This window comes from Ornithodoros turicata, chromosome 7, assembly GCF_037126465.1.
Source record: "Ornithodoros turicata isolate Travis chromosome 7, ASM3712646v1, whole genome shotgun sequence".
NCBI lineage: Eukaryota > Metazoa > Arthropoda > Arachnida > Ixodida > Argasidae > Ornithodoros > Ornithodoros turicata.
This window is the reverse complement of record NC_088207.1, coordinates 22,430,659-22,451,652: the sequence shown is the minus strand read 5'-3', so window position 1 is coordinate 22,451,652 and position 20,994 is coordinate 22,430,659. Positions and strand designations below refer to the sequence as shown.

Here is a 20,994-nt window from a genome sequence, read left to right as displayed (position 1 = left end):
CCGTGGATGACAACCACGACGCCCATCTGCTGCCGCGCGCTATTGCGCCTGGCAGCCAGTTCTACCAGCACCATCCTAGCTTGAGGCCATGAACATCTGTCCACTGCGACATGCCATCACCGCCGGTCAGGACTCGTGTAGAGGAACACCACCTACTCTACATTTGGTGACCCGAACAATGAACACCATCTTCGGTGTAATTCGGCCATTCATCATCGTACATTTTTTGGCAAACTAGCAGTGAACTACCTTCTAGCCGGCAAGTCGCACCAGGACCACTGTTGGGTTTTCCGAAGACTTTCCAGACGAATGTCGGCACAGTTCTCCTTGAAGTCGGCCCAGGATGCATATTAACCCCTCTGTTCCCCACTCCTTCTGTCCATCTGTCCACGTCTGTACGCCGCTCATAGCCATAGCTGCTTCGCGGCGCTAACACGGAATAAAAAAAAAAGAGGACCACTGTTCTATCAGGGACCCACAAGGAGACCACAGCAAGCTCAGTTTACTGCCTCCACCTGCTTCGTGATGGTCCTCCCTGGCACTTCTGTGGCGACAACCGACAGTCATGTACTTGTATAGGTCGCGGTACTATCGCCCACTCAGCAACAATCACTCAACGCAACTTAACGCGCTCACTCGGCAACACTCAGCAACAATCAACGCTCAGCAACAATTACTCAATGCAACGCGCCGCAGTCAATGGAAGCAGCAGCCACTGAAGGCAATTACCAACCACTCAGCACCCGCACCTCATCTCTGAAACCCGCCCTGCTGCATCAACTGCCACAATCACAACGCATGTGGCAGTCGTCCATGACCCACGAGTCGCACTCATTCTCCTGTTCATGGTATCCACGCGAACCTCTACCGCATGCGTCGCTCCGCGTCTGAGGGGGGAGTGGTGTGGCGGCCCGTGGATGACGACGACGACGCACCTCTGCTGCCACGCGCTACTGCGCAGTTCTACTGGCAGCCAGTTTTACGGGCACTGTCCTAGCGTGAGGCCATGAACATCTGCACGCTGGGACATTCCATCACCGCCTGTCAGGACTCGTGTAGAGGAACACCACCTCCTCTACAGGCCTAAGCGCTCCCGGTATTTGTAAGCGTTCTTGTGTACGAGCTTTGCACTGCGATTAAGCCTAAGCGCTCGTCTTAAGCCTTTTCCCCACTGAGCAGTGTTTTGTATGCGCTGTTGCATGCTTAGAGTTGTTGAGCAGTGTCTTTCTTGTTGTAATTTTTACCCGCGGCTAGTACTCTGCTCTTTTTTCCGTGTTCCACACAAACTCCCATAAGCCCGGACACTGCAATTAGGCCTAAGCGTCATGATGCCTAGCTCTGCGCTCGTCTTAAGCCTTTTCCCTGATGACCAGTGTTTTGTATGTGGTCCCAAGCAGCACGCCAATATTGGTCCAATATTGGATGCTTGTGGGCTGCCAGGATTACTAATATTCGTCCAGTATGGGCTGCCTATATTGGCAAGCCATTCTGCCATTATTGCACCAATATTTTCATAACACCAACGGTGAGTCCGCGTAATAATAAAGCATTATCGGGTATAATATCCACCACTGATATACTTCTCTCTTCTTTTTCCTTTTTATTACTGATCCACGTTGCATCACGTTACAAAAACAATACTGCATCGCCCTAAAAACGAAGAACAGTTGATGGGCCCGCTTTGCTGAAACACCCATGCAGTCTCACGGAACTGCGAATACCAAACATCCCTCAGAAGCCATCATTGGGATCGTAACAGTGCATGAACCAAAAATTTCCAACCCACTCCTAGACTACAAAGGAGCGAGACAATTTCGTGACGGTAACGGACATATGCCTAAGCAAATCACACTGCCTGCAGTTACTTGAAAGCACCTAGTGTTACAGAACAGACATCCCTTCCTATCAAACATTGTGTATTTTACTTGACCTACCGCACTTCTGTTGTCATAAAAGAAACCAGCGATATTTTTATCTGAATGAAACGTTCGATCCGAGTGTCTTGCATGCGCATTAGTTGTAGGACACATGATTTCACTCAAACAACCACGCTCTCAGTCAGTTCGACCGATCGGCATCGCGAAGCAAGATGGCGGCTGTTCGCAGCAAGTGGAAAGTTGAGTTGTTGAGTTCCAGTGCATGTTACATTGGGATTGCCACATATGTTGACTGGCTCGAACAATGTGTATCATCTGTGGGAAGTTGTTGGATGCAACGACATATTAAGTTGAGCATTTCACATGCGTCAATGTCCAATCTTGCCATGCTGCTTGGGTGTTTGGTACAAGTATACCAACATGGGTACGTACCATTTTCTGCATTATCGGCCAATATGAGGTCTACACGGGCAATATGGGACCGATATTGCCGACATCTTCCCCATATTGGTTCAAACTTGGCAATATGGGGCTCGTATTGACAAGTCTGGATCAATATGAGGGAAATCCTTGCAAAACGAGAATCATATTGAACCCGTATAGACCTTTTATCGCCAACTGTAGGATGGGACAAGCGTATAGACCTTTTTAGAAAAGCAAGCGCCTCTGTATTGGCATCAGAGCGGAAGACCAGCCACACAGACTGGCTCCCTCTAACATTTCACACGGACTAAACTAAGGCTACGTAGATGCCAACTCTAGAGCAATATGATCTCTAGATTAATATGTGTGCTGGACGTCACCATGCAACGAACGAATACTCACGGAAAGCTGCGAACGTGACAACGGCTCACTGTACTTGGCCACCTAAAAGTGAAGCACATACGTACCTCTATAATCTTCAAAGAAGACCGAAGATGTCTGCCACCGTCTTGCAAAGTGCACAGCTCCCAGCACAGCTCTCTCTCTACGAAGAGCGCGACGAACCCCTGCTCGAACAAGATTTAGCACATCTGCTACACTACGGATGCGGCCACCCTGTGCTGCAATGCAGCGAGAAATCCACACCTTGTAGTTAATCTCAACTGCCAGAAGGAGGAACTGTTTCCTATCGCGATGCGGGACGGGAGGCTGAAAGAGCGTTTGAATGACAGCCCACCGAATGCGTTACACACCGAATGCGTGACACACCGAACAGGACTTCAACTTTGTGCCATAGCGTATCGGGCACAAGGCACTGATGAAACGCGTGACGCGGCTCATGGGAACTTAGCGCGCCGTGAAGCATTACGAGGTGGCCAGAGGCGGAGGTAGAAGAAGATTAACAACATTCCCGGTGTGCGGAGCAGCAGCGTCAGCCGAGGTAAACCATACCCAAAGCAGGCGACAGAGCAGTGTCCCTCAAAGTTCCCATGCTGCTTTGCGCCACGCGCTTGGTGGCGCGCGCATCTTTTTAAAATCGTCTGTTGGCAATGCCCAGCAAATATGGGTCTAATATTGTGTGCTGCTTGGGCTGTCGTATGCTTAGACTTGTCTGTCTTGTCTTTCTTGCAGTGTCTTTCTTGTTGCATTTTTTACCAGTCGCTAGTGTTTTGTCGTTTTTCTGTCTTCCACGCAATCTGCCATGAAGGGGTTGATGGCGCCACCTGGTGTGAAACCTTGCAACTAGGTAACCACGTGTCGTCGATCTCAGCAACTACCAGTTGCCAGCAACGAGCAAGATCGCAGTCACTGGACAGTCACCTGCTCTGAAGTAATTTGTTTGAGTCGTTGACTTTCAAATAAATTATTTCTGTCCACTCTATTTTTATCTGTTTTGTACTTTTTATGACCACGACTATCCGGAGACATACAGAGTAATCTGGACACGTGTTAGATGCCCCCAATCAGTGTAACGACTCTCTGGATGATCCTAATTACTGAAGGGGTCCTAATTAGCTGTAATTGCTAATTTAATGGCGCACAGAGGCTTTGTGTGTGGCCTCATGGTCGTGGTCAGCAACTACTACTGACGTCATTATATAGGCTTTGGCGTCTACCTCCAATCAACAGTGCCAGCACCTCCCCGGTTCGTCTCCCCGCCCCAAGTTGGAAGGTGGCCAGTACCTGTGGTAGCTGTGGTGAGGAGTTGGATGGCGCTACACTCTTAAAAATGAACTTCACCGCATAGGACGCTGCTAGCCAACCATAATCTCGAATGATATCGTTATCTGCCCTGATTTGTTGAAAACGTGGGGCGTACGCCTTTTTGTGACACTTACGCTGTTCATAATTGTCACAAAAAGGCGTACGCCCCCGTTTTCAACAAATCAGGGCAGATAACGATATCATTCAAGATTATGGTTGGCTAGCAGCGGGCTATGCGGTGAAGTTCATTTTTAAGAGTGTACCTTAGGCAGCAATGCTTGTCGGATGGGTGGAGGACTGCGGAACTGTGACCTCATAGTTGTCAAAAAGTATAAATGAATTCCACAATATTCCCCCCGTCACGTAGAGAAACAAATATCTTGGGAGAATACAGCATGAGCCACGTACGCTGTAATGGCATATAACCTTGGTTGGATTCCGTATTGGCACGAGATATAGACTGTAGAGGCGCTGTAACTATATCTTGTTTCTCATTTTTATGGGTAGGCGCTCTCGGTATACTTATGCTGCACCTCAATTACGTTCTGCCTATGCTAGTGACTGTACCAACTTAAGTGCTCTTAGACTTTGTGTATAACTGTTGTCAATCTCCGTCGCACGAGCCTGTTGGATTCAAGCATGCTAAAGACCTAACATACCCACGAGCGATTTAACACGTCATTTCTAACACTTCAAATACCACGCTGAAAGACGGTGTCGAGAAGAACAGTCGCTGTTCGAAATATCAGCGGCTCATCGTCTTAAGGCTCTTCTTGGAACATTTGTACATCACTGACGGGATTTCTCATTGTGCTGACCTTGTAGCGCTCAGACGAAGATAAACAAAGATACCAAAAGCAGCGGAAAGCTTGTCCTTGAGTTTTACAAGTGCCCAAGCAGTACAATGTACTGAAAGTCCAGTGTAATAGGGGTGGACGGGTAGGTGGAAGACCTTGAACAGACTCTTGAAAATAAGGAACATTGATACCGTCCACCCCTATTGCACTCGCCTTTCAGTACATTGTGCTGCTTGGGTGGCAGGGAGCAAGGTGAGAGCATGATACGGCGCATCGCTGTGATGTCTACCTTATCTATCCCACGGGCCGCACTGGTAGTCTATCTAGAAGGAAAGACCAGGAGAAGGATCGGAGGAGAGCAAACAACTCGAACGGGGCTTTTCGCTCTCCCAGTGTATGGACCTCGAGGTAGCCATATTCAATCAGCTGAGGGAACGTCGCATATTTTTAGCCCGTGAAAGCAGGCGCAATTCCGAAACAGTTGGCAACGCTTGTTCCACTGTTTTTGTTGGCTACGGATTTTGTCACTGTCCTCCCCCCTATCTAGGCTTATAGCCAATGCTAGTCGAGGCAGCGGCGGTGATCGTGTCCCCACGTGGCGTCCGTGGCGTATCTGCGCTTTTTAGTGTTTATTTTTTTTTTCCAAATCTTAGCGCTTCATGGATTAGGGCTGTGTGCTACTACTCCAGAAACCTCTTTTGCGTTGTGTTTGGTGTGTGCTTCCCGGATTCTTTTTTTGCATGCGCCGCGGCAACGCAGGCTGATTCAATGGTGCTCCACTCGCCCGTACGTCCCAGTTTCGGAGCTTTCCTTCTAGCATACTCTTTAGGATTTCGATGATCTGGTGCCACTCGGTGTGAGTTCATTGCTAGACATTGCACTATACAGGAAAGAACCACACCTTTAACTTCTTCAATGTTTGCTTTATTTCCATGTTCCTCCGAGTGTCCGAGAGTACGAAACAGTTGTGCTGTTTGGGTGTACTTTGGGCCGGTTATTTTTAACTGCAGCAATAGGCGTCTCCTTCACTGGCAAGTATGTAACATTTAAAGGCTTTGAAGAGTACGTATAAAGGTCGTGTTCTTCCAGTCTCAATGAAGACATTTGAGAATTAACGGCCGTGAATGTTCCACTGGCCGTGAACTGGATGCCTCCTCCTGGAACGTGCTGTAGTCCTTCCCAAGCGAGGAAGTCAATAGGGTAGAACCAGAGGTGATGGCCTGAGACGCTCTTGTAGTACCACACAGCTACCCATCCACACAGTGTTATGTTTACAGCCCATGGCATGTCCTGTATCAGACGTGGAGACGACAAAAGTAAAGCGTAAGTGTACTCATGAAGCAAAAAGGATTTTCAATCAGTGATGCGCGAATCGTTGGTTGAGGAATCACCTCTGACAGCACGTGCAGGGGCAGATTTAAGGGGGACGGGGGGGGGGAGGTGCTACCGCCCCTCATACTGCTGTGTTGCCTATGTAAAAACCCTATCTCCTGGATGATGCTGTGCCGCAAAGCACGAAATTTTCTTAAGACCGCCCGCCCGCCCCTGAGCGCGTGTTCTAATGCGCTGTTTGTGACATCGTAGTCCATGTGCTGCCCAAAAATATAACATGTCACGTCGCGACCCGTCACACCGAGCTTTTCGGTTTTCGGTGCAGAACGGTAATGCGCAAAATTAAGGAGAGAACTGAATTGAACAGTGTATTTAGTGAAAGTGACGCAGCCGTACTAGAAACCATCGCAAAAATAAATAAATAGACAAATAAAGCAAAGAAACAATAAATAAACAAACAAATAAAGTAAAGGAACAGTAAACAAATTAAATAAAGAAAAACGCTGGAATGTCTGTTCCTATTCACCAAGGTGACCGCTACCACGAGCTCTTTCGTAAAGCATGAAAGTGGGGCGTACCATGGTTAAGGGCGTCATTTGCTGCTGCTATTTTTGTTTTCGAGTTCCCGAGCCCCTTCGCGATGCCCTGCTGAATCCGTAGCGACCCCACCCCCATTGACTGTTGCAACTACAGTTTGACAAATACTGTAGCGGTCCTTGTATTATATCTCTGTTGAGCTTTCCAAACCTCGATAGAGAGAATCAGGGATCGAAGTCAAGGCTGAGCCCGAACCGAAAAATGCTAAAAACCACTATTTCTTGCTGATCCAGCACTGAACGAACCGAAATTATTTTGTTGTATCGCTGAACGGTACAGGAACTGAACCATATATAGAGAGTTTTGGTGAATCGTGCAAACCCTTCACGAACGGTATCGCGGGGAACCAATGGCAAGGGGGAGTGACTCAGAATGGAATCCTCTGGGACGAAACCGTTCGCGAGCCGTTCGAGAACCGTTCGCTGTTGATCTTGTTTCAGTAATATTTTCCTGTCTGTTGCTTACACGTTGGCAGAAGCGCCGTTTAGAGTGTTTCTCTGCTATTCGTCCATGCATGTTTATCGTTTTGATAGATTCTTTCTCAATTATTTTCCTGTCTGTTGTTTATGTGATAGGTTTTGATTCTCTATTAGCTGTTGATCGTGCTTCTCATTATTTCCATATGCCTATGCTGTTTACTTAATAAGAAAATGATTAATTGTGTAATGTTGGAATAATCTTCCCTATTGCACTCGAAAATGTTCATAACTGTCAGGTGTACGCCTCCCGTCTTCAACAAATCAGTGCAGATATTATTAGAGCTGATTGTTGGCTAGGAGCGTGCTATGTATTGAAGTCCTCAACTCCCCTCTCCCACTTTCTTTTCCTTTTTTTTGGCTATAGTCGTGACGATGCCCACTTGAGTGCGGCCAGCAAGCTACCTCGACACCCCCCCCCCCTCATTTTTTAAAATATATTTTCTGTATTGAATTCATAAAACAAAGTAAGGTTTGTAGTGTCTCTTAGAATGAAAATTGTATGGGGAAGTCACGATGATGATTTTATGATAATTAAAATGATAGATTATTCTCCTCCTCTGTTGTTTTGATTAACCAATGTAGTGTTATAGATTTGATTTCCTCTTGTGTTCGTGTCCCATGGTCTTCCAGGTTCTCTGCTGTCCAAATACATATATCGGCACTTGTAATTAAAGCTCCAGTATGGTGGTCATGTTAGACTTTTTATAATAAAACTTTTAATTTTGATTGTAAGTATATTGATTAAAAATATCTTTTTTGATTAAATGGGTCATAATGGAATATTAGCTGTTGTGCATGAAGTTACGTATCAGAACTTTGCAATTAAAACTCCGCTAGAGTGCTCATGTTAGACTTTTATAACAAAACTTTTAATTTTGATACACGCACCACCTGAAAAAAATTGCGAACGAAGTCGTCCCAAGGTGAAAAAATCGCCAAAGATGTGGCCCGATGTTGTCAGTGTGCATGTCCCTACTTGCGCGCCGCATGAAAAAAATGCGAACGAATTCGGCCCAGGCTGAAAAATAGCCAAAGAAGTCAGCCCAGTGTGTACAACCATAAGTGTACGCTCAGCTCTTCAGCCAGCTGGTAAACACACGGACAGCCCCTCACCTGCGCACCGCCCACCGCGCGCTGAAAAAAAAATCGCTAGAGAAGTCGGCCCATACGGAAAAATCGCCAAAGAAGTCGGCCCAGGGCGCACCGAACCCGTTGGTCTGCTGGTAAGCACCCGGACAGCCCCTCACCTGCGCGCCACCCACCGCGCTCTTAAAAAATAACAAAAAATCGCTAGAGAAGTCGGCTCAGCTAATGTTCTTGAAGTTACATACATCTATCAGAACTTTGTAATTAAAACTCCTGGTATTGCATCATGCCTGTAATAAGTATAATCTTTGTTTGGTGTATTGTGTTTCTTCTGCACCAGGTTTTTTGGCTAAGTTTTTCTCCTTCACACAGAGTCATAACTTAAGTCTGACATTAATGACTTCAATAAATATATTTTCACTTGTACTTTTGTGTATGGCTATCCTGTGCATGTAAACAGCCTACTGCGCACCCGTTGTAGTTGAAAACAAATTACGATTGAAATCGACACAGATTCAAAAATGACGAAAGAAGTTGGCCCAGGCTGAAAAATGTGAGCGAGTAAGCGCGCACGCAGCCCTCCGGCCACGCTCCGCCCACCGGTGAGAGCCTCCACCCGAGCGCCGCCTGCCGCACGCGAGGAAAAATACGCGAAAAAAGTCGGCGCAGATTGAAAAATGACGAAAGAAGTTGGCCCGGGCTGAAAAATGTGAGCGAGTAAGCGCGCACGCAGCCCTCCCCTCGCCGATAAGCGCGCGGACAACCCTCCGCACAGGCGCCGCGCTGGGAAAATACGTGACGGTGTCCCAGACGCTGTTGGGTTCGAACCAGACACCCATAGAGCTAACTCGACCCCGGTCTCCCTCGACATGCCCATATAGCACTAGCCTTCGTTTCAGAGGCGGGGTACCTTCACTCTTAAAAATGAGGGGGGGGGGGGGTGTCGAGGTAGCTTGCCGTTGTTGGCCGCACTCAAGTGGGCATCGTCACGACTATAGCCAAAAAAAAAAGGAAACGAAGGTGGGAGAAAGGGGAGTTGAGGACTTCAAAGTGATGTAGAAGCAGGATGACCGGTACTGATGGGACGGAAGCACACTGTAGGTGAGAGGTGCACTAGAGTGGTCTCTCCGCTAGGCCCGTTGCTTGGAGAAAGCGCACGAGGCCGCGAGTTTTTGAAAGTCGTTCCGCACAAGAACCTTCGGGGAAGAGGACGTCCGTCAGTATACCAGGCCTGGCGTGGGGAAGATGGGTTTCCCGCATGGCATGGTATGCACGGCATTCTGTCAGGATATGCGCAATTGTCTCCGGATGATTACAGTGTCCGCAACTTAAAATGAACTTCACCGCATAGCACGCTCCTAGCCAACCATAATCTTAAATGATATCGTTATCTGCCCTGATTTGTTGAAAACGGTAGGCGTACGCCTTTTTTGTGACAATTATGAACAGCATAAGTGTCACAAAAAAGGCGTACGCCTCCCGTTTTCAACAAATCAGGGCAGATAACGATATCATTCTAGATTATGGTTGGCTAGGAGCGTGCTATGCCGTGAAGTTCATTTTTAAGAGTGTTATCAATATCTCACCTTGGCGACTTTGTTGACAGTCCATATGAGTTTCATCGAAGATCTCGGCTTCACAGTCACGGTATCGTGCACTTCCACTTGGGTAACATCGGTGCGCGTGTCGCCCGAACCACGACGGAGACTCAAGAACGCCCTCGTTGTCGATTCGATGCCGATTCCCTCTGAAGGTCCCACTGATAGTTTATATGTTCCATCTAGGGTGAACGTTCTGTCCAGTGTCCACGTGTAAGTGTGTGTGTGGGTGGTGATCTTCTTTACCGAACTTGTATGTGACTCGTTGTAGCGACCGTTGTGCACCCAGTGCTCGTACACCTCCGGTTCTCTCATGGAGACGTTGGTCGCGTTGCCATAGACGATGGGACCCTCTGTGACAGTCACTTTCCGGCTGTAATTACAAATGGAGAAAACTTCTACGCGGGTGTTACATATTTGCAGAGCAACTGATTGAGACAACTGCGCTCTACAATCGAAGTGTTTTATGATTAGGATGGAGCGCGCACGGAAAACAATTAACATTGAGCGCACGGCCGAGCGAGCGTACCGATCATGCAGGACGGAAACACCAGGAGCGGTTCTTCCCTGTAGACTAGCGCAGCCATATTCTGGCGGTCGCTTGAGTCAAAACCGTCATTACGTCCTGTCCACCACGTAATCCTCTCTAAAGTTCCGCTTTTGGGAGGCTTCATTTCTCGCGCTTCTCTCCCTGCCTTTTTGTTTTTTCAAAGTCATTTATTGTTAAAATGTCAGCGGGAACGACTGTCCCGGCTGCAGTTCTATAGTTCAACAGAAAGCAGCTTTGTCACGGCAATACGTTTCCTTCGTAAGAACTCGCTCGGTTGTTTTGGTCACCTGTGTGTGTTTGTGTCATCTTGAATCTTTCGTTTGGGAGCTGGCGCTGTGCCGCAGACTTATTTCATATCTTCTATTGTGGTACAAGTGCAATTAATGGTGTTCTGGGACGCAGTATTCTTTACCGCTTGAGCAACACCGTTGCCACGCGTGATGTTTCCGGTCCCGTGTACTCGTCCTGGGGGCTGTCACTGGTCTTGTAATAGAAGAATAAACATCCGAACACACATAAATAAAAGTGCACGCACGCGTTTAACATAATGCTGACACCTGAACTGTAAGGCGACCAGCTCGCGTCGTCTGCTTTTGGTAGCAGCACCATGCTCTCTGGGGTCACGTGAGCGGCCACGTGGTAGACAGGAGCACCCAAGAATGCGATGCGAAGGCAGCTATTCCCGTCCCAATGGAAAACGGTCGTAAGGGCCGCTCCTGTGTTTCTTTCCTCCATGGTGCCGATGGAAATGATCATGATGATTCAACTTAGCACATGTCTAAGCTCTGTCGTATATACACACACCTGCACGTTATTATAACGACAGTCTGGGACGAAGAAAAACTTATCATGCTCAAAATCATTTTGCATAATGCTTCATCTAAATTTGATAAGTATGACATCACAATGTGGGTAATCTTCCACCTGTCTGGCAATGTTGCTTCACTGAGGTCGCATCTCCTCACCACAGCTGCAGCCGCCTTCCAACTTGGGGCGGAAACAGAAACCGGGGAGATGCCCGTTCTCTTGTTAGGAAGTAGACACCAAAGCACATGATGACGTCACATAGTTTCGGAGAAACCGAAACTATGCAGTTTTGTGGGTTCTATCGAAAATACATTGGGGTGTGTAAAGTTTTTATTTTTCGTCCGAGGAGGCCCTTTTAAGCAGGTCACGGAATTATGTAATAAGGTACGTACTTCCGAAAGCGTGGTGTGTTCTTGAGAACATCGTGCTCTGCTGACATGTCCCACCAGACGACTGTGTTCTTGCCGGCAGCAGCTTTGACAAAGTCATCGATCAGTGCCTCAATGTTAGGCAGCTCCCCATCTGAGTGCCGTGCTTATGGAAAGAAAGAACGAGATGGGAAGGGGCGCTTATTAGTGGCGAAGACAAGTACTCAAAGAAGGAATATTTCGTTGAGCACTCCATGGTACTAAATATAGCATAGTACTCAATGGTATATTTCGTTAGAGTCACTAAATAAGCTTCGCTTCAGAGTATCGACACTGAGGTCCAAGGGAAAGCAGGAGCGCCATCTTGATGCCGCACCATATACCGGTACCATCCCCAGTTAATGAGGATCAAAGACGGCTAACATAATGCTCGCTGTGGTATAGAGAAGCATGTATGATTGCTGTGCGATAATCCATGTATTGTCCACCAGAGGGACCCGAGGATGGCAAGATGAGCTCAAGGCCGCCAACCTCGATGAGCTGCTTTCAAGAGAAAGCAACATTTTACCCGCGCACCGTAGATGACATCGTGCTCTAAAGTGCGCTCTGAAGTGCGCGTGCGTGTGGATACCGAGCCGCGGAAACAAGATGGCGCGTTCTCGCACTTGGAACTCAGTGTCGATACTCTGAAGCGAAGCTTATTTAGTGACTCTTTATTTAGTGAAGGAGGTTACAGGCAAACCTTGTCAAAAGTACAGACCGTTTTTGTTCGTGTTCAAGGAGCATGCAGAACACTCGCAAGGGAGCTGTTTCTAACAGCTGAAATACACATTTCTTCAATGCGTGACATGGCCTGCTTATTGCACAAAGCGCAGTCTCAGATGACTATAAGTTCTGATCTAAGAGTACAGTTTTATGTTCAAATCATGCGTTAATTTCAACAAGTAGTTAAGCCGTCTTCAGAATCAGTGGCACAAAGTATCATACGTAAAAATTGGGATCTGGTGAGTGACCTTTTGGGTGGAGCGACAATTGCATTGGAAGGCTTCTTTATAAGGCAAATCCATTGGAAAAGATCGACCTTCGTCTGTCTGGGCTATTATCTCCACTTAGCTTTCAATTTCTCTATGTTTCCCGTCCCAATAGAAAGCAGAATTTTGGAAGCTGGTGGCCCATCAATTATTCGATGTTACGTTTAAGTCAAGCGATATCACAGGCCCCATCACTTAATAAGAAACTACAGAAATTTGCTTTAAAAACGGTACGTGGCGACGCCATGTCTCAGTATTACATCTTAAGTTCCCAATAATTGTTTGGCAGCGGTATTGCCATGTGGCTACGAGTCACTTAAGAAACAGAATCAAATTGTTGTAATAATAATTGGGTGTTTACGTCTCGAGACAACTGAGATCATGAGCGACGCCACAGCGGTCGGTCTGTGGATTGCTTTTGCCCACCTGAGGGTTCTTTAATGTGCGATGAAAGCTCATCACACGGCACCCTGTATTTAACGTCCCTCGCGGAAGACGGCGTGTCTAAGCAACTTGTACCCTGCCACCAAGTTGCTGGCGTCCTCGGCCGGGTTCGAACCCGCGATCTCGGGATCAGAAGGCGAACACGCTACCGACTGAGCCACCGAGGCCGGTCAAATTGTTGTAATCAGAACAGGATCAGAATAAGGTGGATGGGCAACTCACCTGCTGTTGTGAACGCCTTAGTGAGCGCATTGACGGTTCATGGAAGTAGACAAAAGTGATCATGACGTGACAACGCGTTAGCAATGCTGATACTAACGGGTATGACAATCCAACTGTCTTGACACACATAAACAGACACAGACGGTATTACTCTGTAGAGACGACATTGTACAGATAAAGAAAAAATACTGTACTTCGAGGCCGAGACAAGTACTTTTCAGCATTCGAATAGGAAACACACGCTTTTCCGACATAAAGAAATCATCTCTTACGACCGCATTGCAGCTGGAATCCTGTTCAGATCTGTAATTATCTTGACAAGCGCACAAAACTACCTCAACTAGGTAGGCGTACGCCTTTTTTGTGACAATTATGAACAGCATAACTGTCACAAAAAATGCGTACGCCTCCCGTTTTCAACAAATCAGGGCAGATAACGATATCATTCGAGATTATGGTTGGCTAGGAGCGTGCTATGCGGTGAAGTTCATTTTTAAGAGTGTAGGCGTACGCCTTTTTGGAACACTTATACAGTTCAAATGGTTCAATGGTTCAATGGTTGGAGTATGGTGAGCTAGTGTGAATGGTTTTGCGGAACGGCGACTGAAATCGGGTCATGACGACGGGGCCGATAGGTGGCTACTAAGGGCTGGGCTCGCTGCCGCGTCTCGCACCCTCACGGCCACGTGACCCCATGTGACAGAGCACCTGGGAGTGCCTGCACTGTTAAAACAGAACTTCACCACATAGCACGCTCCTAGCCAACCATCATTCCGGATAATATCATTATGTACCCTACCAAATCTACCGGTGCTTCACAATCAGTGATTTATCGAGACCCCGTCACTAAAACCCTCAAACGGTCGGCGTCAGGTTGTGGATTCGATTCCGGCCGAGGACGCTATTAGCTTTTCGGCAGGGTACAAGTTGTTTATAGATTGTGCGCCCCCAATGCATTTCCAATACTACTGGAAGGGTCCCTCGAAGCGCAGGAATCCCTCAGGGCTGAGCGAGACTACGGCTGTATACACAGACCGACCACTGTTGCAACGCTTATGATCACTGTTGTCTCACGACATAAAGCCACAAATTATCAATTGCAAGAGAGAGAGAGAGAGAGAACCCCATGCTGCAAGTGACGACTTTGTACTGAGCAAGAGTTCGTGACGTCCTGATAAGCCATCCATCGACACGGTTCTGTTTCTTAGCCGGCGCGGTGCGAACCTCTGAATTTCACGGGAAGGGCATGTGACACAAAACACAAGAGTACCTCGGATCCGTACAAAAATCCTTCCGCAAGGCGCGCAGCGAGCGTCAGCGCATGCATGTAAACAATCGCACGTGGCCGGGTGCCACGGCCGCGGCCGATCGCTCCAATGCATTGTATAGGCCGGTAATCACACCAGTCATGCTAGCTCACAATAGTTGGAGTTCACCGTGCTAAGTGATGAAGTTCTGTTTTTAGACTGTAATATTATGTAATACATTGGACACACTGCAAACTTAATGCATTAAACGGAATGGCAGTAACTTCGAGACAGTTATGTCAGACAATTATGTCCTGCATAATTGTCACAAAAAAGGAGTACGCCTCCTATTTTCAACAACTCAGGGAAGAGAACGATATCATTCGAGATGATGGCTGGTTATAGGACGTGAAGTTACTGCCATTCCGCTTAATGCAATTAAGTTTGCAGTGTGGCTAGCAACTACACACCATAACACACACAACACGATTGCAATGGGTTAGACAAATTGAATACAACCTACCTGGAAGAAGAGAATCACATTACAGCACAGAGCCACGCTGGTGCACAACATGCTCACAAGAGAGTATACTGCGAACCTTTAGCAAGGCTTAGGGAATAATCTTATGTCGGCACCGCTTAAAAACGAACACCTATAGATCCATTGTATTTCAGTACATCCCTTGCCAATCTATAATAGATAATACACCTTGTGAAAATGAAGACACGATAAGATGTCATTTCTCTCGGAACTCCATATGTAAGTGCCTAAATAGGTGTTGACAGCACTGATAATAAACGCTCATTAAGTCACCAGACATATTGAATGTCTGCGTCATTGCTATCGCTGTGGGTTGGAGTGACAAGTTCCGAGAAGTAGTCTCGAAACGAGCCTACTCAGTGTCGCAGCTGTAGTCTCACGACAAAGCTATCAGTTCACAACGTCCGAAACCGTTCAAGGTAACGGTATCATGAAAAAAAAAAAAACGAACAATAAAGTCACTACGCTATGGAGATAAGAGATAATATTTGTAGTAGGGATGTGCCAACCGAATCCGGGAATCCGCGAATCCCAGTGCCCCAAAACGGCGAATCGAATCTTTCGAATCCACCAACCACGTTTGTTTGCTTGTTTCTTTTTGAAATTGGCGCCTCCGGTGACTGCCGAAATTGGCCGACAGGTGTTTTCTTTTTTGTTTGTTCACATTAATCTGGACTGGAAGAGTTTAGACAGGAACTGTTAGATTACAAGTTTAAAAGTAACCTGGTTTTGCGTTTGCTTAGTTTTATGGAAAGAATTCAGACTCGAGAATGTATGCGTTTCTTTTAGTCGATGAACAACGTGTTAAGTAAATTACGTTTAAGAATAACTATGTGGCTATATTTTCTCGTGAAATTGAAACACTATTTAATTTGTTTTTCATAAAACAAAGGCATCGTATTCTGCTTCAAAACACTTTTCACTAGAAGTGTTTTTGTTTCCTGGCTTTTTAACCTCTTTTTAAAGAAAGGATTCGAAAGATTCGAGATTAGTAAGATTCTGGATTCCGCCCATCCCTAATTTGTAGCATGCAGCGCAAATGCTTCATGCCGATGCTGCGACGAAATAAAAATAAAATAAACGTGGTACTTGGTCGGCATGGTTCGAAAATCAATTTACATTGCGCCACGGGGAAGGGCAGCCTCGGATGTACCCACGTGGTGACGGGCCATTCTCATTTATAACGAAAAGAAATCTTCACTGATGCGCACGTGCTTTCTGTTTTCTTTTTTTCGCTGTGATACAGAGTGACTCAGTTGTTTGTCAGTTGTATTGTTTGGGTATATTTTAACCGCTGGAATGCGTGTTTTCCAGAGCATTAAAGACGAGCACTTTTCCTGTGTACGCTGAAAGCACTTGTGTCCCAAATGCTGTAAGGCATTGACCTTGATGGTGATAATGGTGTTCATCGTCTGCATTTGTTATTCCAACTGACGGTGTGTCACATGGATACCGTCTCTCACACGCCATCATCAACGTCGGCTGAGCTATATGCTATCCTGTTGTGTCTACGTAAGACGTCCTGTAACGATCCGCGGGCCGGGGTCATCTACTCAGATTCAAAGGCTGCTCTTCAATGTATAGCCAACATGGGAATACGTGGATCGCTAGCCCCAGTTGTCACTGATATCCTCCATCAGGTTCAGCGTCCAAGCGATCACAGCCATCATATATCCCTGCAGTGGGTCCCGGGTCACTGCGGTTTGAGCGGAAACGAAGAAGCCGACAGAGCGGCAACGGCTGCCCAACAGTCTCGGACTGTTGTACCAACGGTGTTATCAAGAGGAGACAGGAGATCACTTCTGAATGAGCTCATTCAGCCACTGTCTCGCCAGCAGTGGAGTCGGGACATCACTGACAGGTCTCTGATGTATTCGGTGGATCCCACTATGTCCTTTTCAGTTCCTGTCCGTTTACCACGCTATTTTACGTCCCTCCTGCACGGGCTTTGTCTCAAGGTAGCCTTCACTCCCCAATTCAAGTGCCGAACCGGATACTGTGACAGCTGCCTATGCTCCAAATGTGGCGTCGTAGCGAACATTGATCACGTCCTAATAGAATGTAAGCTCTACGAAACGGAGAGGCGGAAACTCTGTGCTCAGCTGAGTGGTGCTAGCCGACAGATGTTCAGCCTGGCTGCAATTCTTGGCCCATGTCAGAGCCATGTGCAACACCGTCGAGGTCTTCTGATGTTCTTGGAGTTCCTCTTGGCTACCGGCTTGCTCCAGACGTTGTACACTCTTAAAAATAAAGCTTCACCGCATAGCACGCTCCTAGCCAACCATAATCTCGAATGATTACGTTATCTGCCATGATTTGTGGAAAACGGGAGGCGTACGCCTTTCTTGTGACACTTATGCTGTTCATAATTGTCACAAAAATGGCGTACGCCTCCAGTTTTCAACAAATCAGGGCAGATAACGATATCATTCGAGATGATGGTTGGCTAAGAACGTGCTATGCGGTGAAGTTCATTTTTAAGAGTGTAGGGTCCTCCCCTGCATCTCAAGGACCATTGGCGCTTCTTTCATGTGCTTCTTCCTTTTATGTGACGTAGCGTTGCGCAACCAGAGGACGGGAGTTCAAGAGTTGTACTTGCACATAACTTCATTTTCATGAGAAAACGGCTAGGAAGCAAGCGAGCTGGTGAAGATGATGCATAATGTAAAACCCCGAGGCTAGGGAACACGAAAGGACAGACAACACGAAGTCTCAAACACAGCTGAAAATTTTACTTCACATACAAGAATTATATACAACCAGAGGGAAGGGAACAACCAGTTGAGGACAAAAAGGGTCAGTTCGGGGGAACAAGAAGTCTGCTGAAGGCCGGACCGAGGATTACGGATGGGTTGCTGACACAGTTCCCACAAGAGGTTATGCATAGGGTCTCTCTCAAAAGTCTTCTGTGGGGGTCCAATTCAGAAGATTTACAATTGTTTCATCCCATAGAGAGAAGCAATCTGAGCATTCTTCCAAATGCTTGGCAATTTCGGAGTTTGAGGCTTTATTTTTTACTTTTAATGAATGCTCTCTCAAACGATCATTTAAGCAACGCTTTGTCTGGCTAATATAACAGAAACCACAAGCTAGGGGGATCTGATAAACAACGTTTGAACAACATGGGACGAATTTGTTCCGCATTGTTCGCATTTTCATATTTCGCACCTCATGTAATCTCATGTGTAATGGGGTAATGTACTGCTCTCAAGCGGTGAATCACCCCAGGCCATAGTCATGATTTATTTGTTGTTGGTGGTGGTGATAATGAACAATACTTTGTTTTAGTTAAGAGTGTCCTCACATTGCTGCCAATAATGACATCATTATCTGTCCTGATAGAGCGAGCACATTATCAGGATTCAGCTACACTCTACCATTTTTTTTAGCTCCAGCTGCTGTGAGGTACGTTTGCATATTGCGGAGAATACGCGTAGATAAAAAAGTAAACGACAAGCACCGCGAGATAAGGTAAAGAGAATGACGATTAACCGGTTAGAAGCATGAATAATTTAATTACGAGACTTTCGCGCAGTAGTCTGTACTTCTTCAGGTGAAAAAATACATGGTACCAGCGAGACTTTATAGATCTTCAACTCGTGAAAAAAGAGAAAGGGAGGAAGTCTGCCGCAGAGAATGACGCAGAAAGTTTATACAAGCGTAGGTAATTACGATAAGAAACAGTGACGAGTGATGTGCACTCTTAAAAATGAACTTCACCACATAGCACGCTCCTAGCCAACCATCACCCCGAATGACAAGGTTCTCGCCCTAGATTTGTTGAAAACGGGAGGAGGAGTCTATTTTGTGGCCATTATGCACGGCACAAAATAGGCTCCTCCTCCCGTTTTCAACAAATCTAGGGCGAGAACGTTGTCATTCGGGATGGTGGTTGGCTAGGAGCGTGCTATGTGGTGAAGTTCATTTTTAAGAGTGTGGAGTTGCTGTATATTGGCTGTATAGGTATAGGATCTTAATAACGTATTACTAATACACCCGCCGAATCGACCTTTTTCGATAGCCGAACCTACCATACGTAACTGACGATGTGAATTTTGTGGCGGGTTGTGCCATCGAAACAGACTATTAGGCACGTGTATACTGTAGGTATGCGTTTTCGAGATCTCTGCCCCCTTGTCTTATGTTATTGCATTTCTGTGCACTCGTACATGATGCAGTTATGTACTCGCGCTTGCATGGACCGTTGCACGCCGTAAGTGGAGTCCTATGTGGCGTGCACGGTGAGGGAGGGGTTGTATGGGGTTTTCTTTTGTGGGTAAGGCAGTCTTATTAGAAGTGTTTGCGGAATTTGTCGGGTGACGTAACGCTCTTGACGTAACGCTCAAATCAAATCGAGTAGCTACATGTGGAAGGGCCGCGATTCTCCTAAGAAATTTCACCATGATCGCTCTCTTCTTAGCTCAGCTGACCTGCCTCCCTGCAGCTTCTTCAAGTCTACACTCTTAAAAATGAACTTCACCGCATAGCACGCTCCTAGCCAACCATAATCTCGAATGATATCGTTATCTGCTCTGATTTGTTGAAAACGGTAGGCGTACGCCTTTTTTTGTGACAATTATGAACCGCATAACTGTCACAAAAAAGGCGTACGCCTCCAGTTTTCAACAAATCAGGGAAGATAACGATATCATTCGAGATTATGGTTGGCTAGGAGCGTGCTATGCGGTGAAGTTCATTTTTAAGAGTGTACAGTCTTAAAAATGAACTTCACCGCATAGCACGCTCCTAGCCAACCATCATCCCAAATGACAACGTTCTCGCCTTAGATTTGTTGAAAACGGGAGGCGGAGCCTATTTTGTACGATTATGCACGGCACAGAATGGGCTCCGCCTCCCGTTTTCAACAAATCAGGGGCGAGAACGATGTCATTCGCTATGGTGGTTAGCTAGGAGCGTGCTATGTGGTCAAGTTGATTTCTAAGAGTGTAACGGTAGTCGATACAGGGCAACGTAAAGATCTCGTCGACATGAATTGAGATCTGCGAAGCGAGGTGCGTTCTGTGTTTTCTGCTTCCCCGCACCCACGCCAATTTGACGAATTCAACTTTCCATTCTTGTATAGGAAGGAGCGACTAGAGAAGTACACTCTTAAAAATGAACTTCACCACATAGCACGCTCCTAGCCAACCATCATCCCAAATGACAACGTTCTCGCCTTAGATTTGTTGAAAACGGGAGGAGGAGCCTATTTTGTGCCGTGCATAATGGCACAAAATAGGCTCCTCCTTCCGTTTTCAGCAATCAGGGACGAGAACGTTGTCATTCGGGATGATGGTTGGCTACGAGCGTGCTATGCGGTGAAGTTCATTTTTAAGAGTGTACGTCCCAGTCTTCGGTAGGTGGTGTTGGTACTGACTATAGAAGACTCGATTCTGTACGAGCCAAGCGCGCCCGTTTGCATATATCGTAACTCAATTTGAATGATCATTTTCTTGGCTGTGATATAATACCTGGTGCGAGAAACAAAAGAGGATAGTACTGTAATTCGAAGTAGTATTCTCCACCCACTCAGCATGAACCATTAGCACCTGATAAGATAATGAATTGGCGTTAACCTGCTAGCGCCATGTGTTATCTTATCATGCACTGTCCTATGTCTAGCCACTTCGCCTTGTATTCATGAGCTCAGCTGAAACGTGTAATGAGGAATGTGCAGCGATAGCTCGAAATATGTGACTCTATTGTTTCGCGCTTCCACAGTCTATACTGAATCAACAGCGTTAATGTGAAGATTAATGCAGAAATGTTTCTTAGAATGGTAACACATATAGTGCACATTATAATGCCCCTCACAGGAAACGCTGTCCTTAAGAAAGTTTCGAAATGTACACAGTAACGCTAACATCCTCAGCAGTCATGGTTGAGGACGT

General features: G+C 46.6%; 1 protein-coding gene across 1 annotated transcript; it reads right to left on the bottom strand.

Moving 5' to 3' along the window:
- Window positions 1–5,709: 5,709 nt before the first annotated feature.
- Window positions 5,710–15,253, bottom strand: LOC135399687 (cytotoxin-like). Its single transcript, XM_064631419.1, has 5 exons — window positions 15,086–15,253; window positions 13,316–13,331; window positions 11,643–11,784; window positions 9,882–10,266; window positions 5,710–6,091 (listed from the first exon to the last, which is right to left on the bottom strand). Exons 1-5 carry the CDS (start codon window positions 15,134–15,136, stop codon window positions 5,726–5,728), a joined length of 960 nt encoding a protein of 319 aa, XP_064487489.1. The 5' UTR covers window positions 15,137–15,253; the 3' UTR covers window positions 5,710–5,725.
- Between the last annotated feature and the right edge of the window lie 5,741 nt (window positions 15,254–20,994).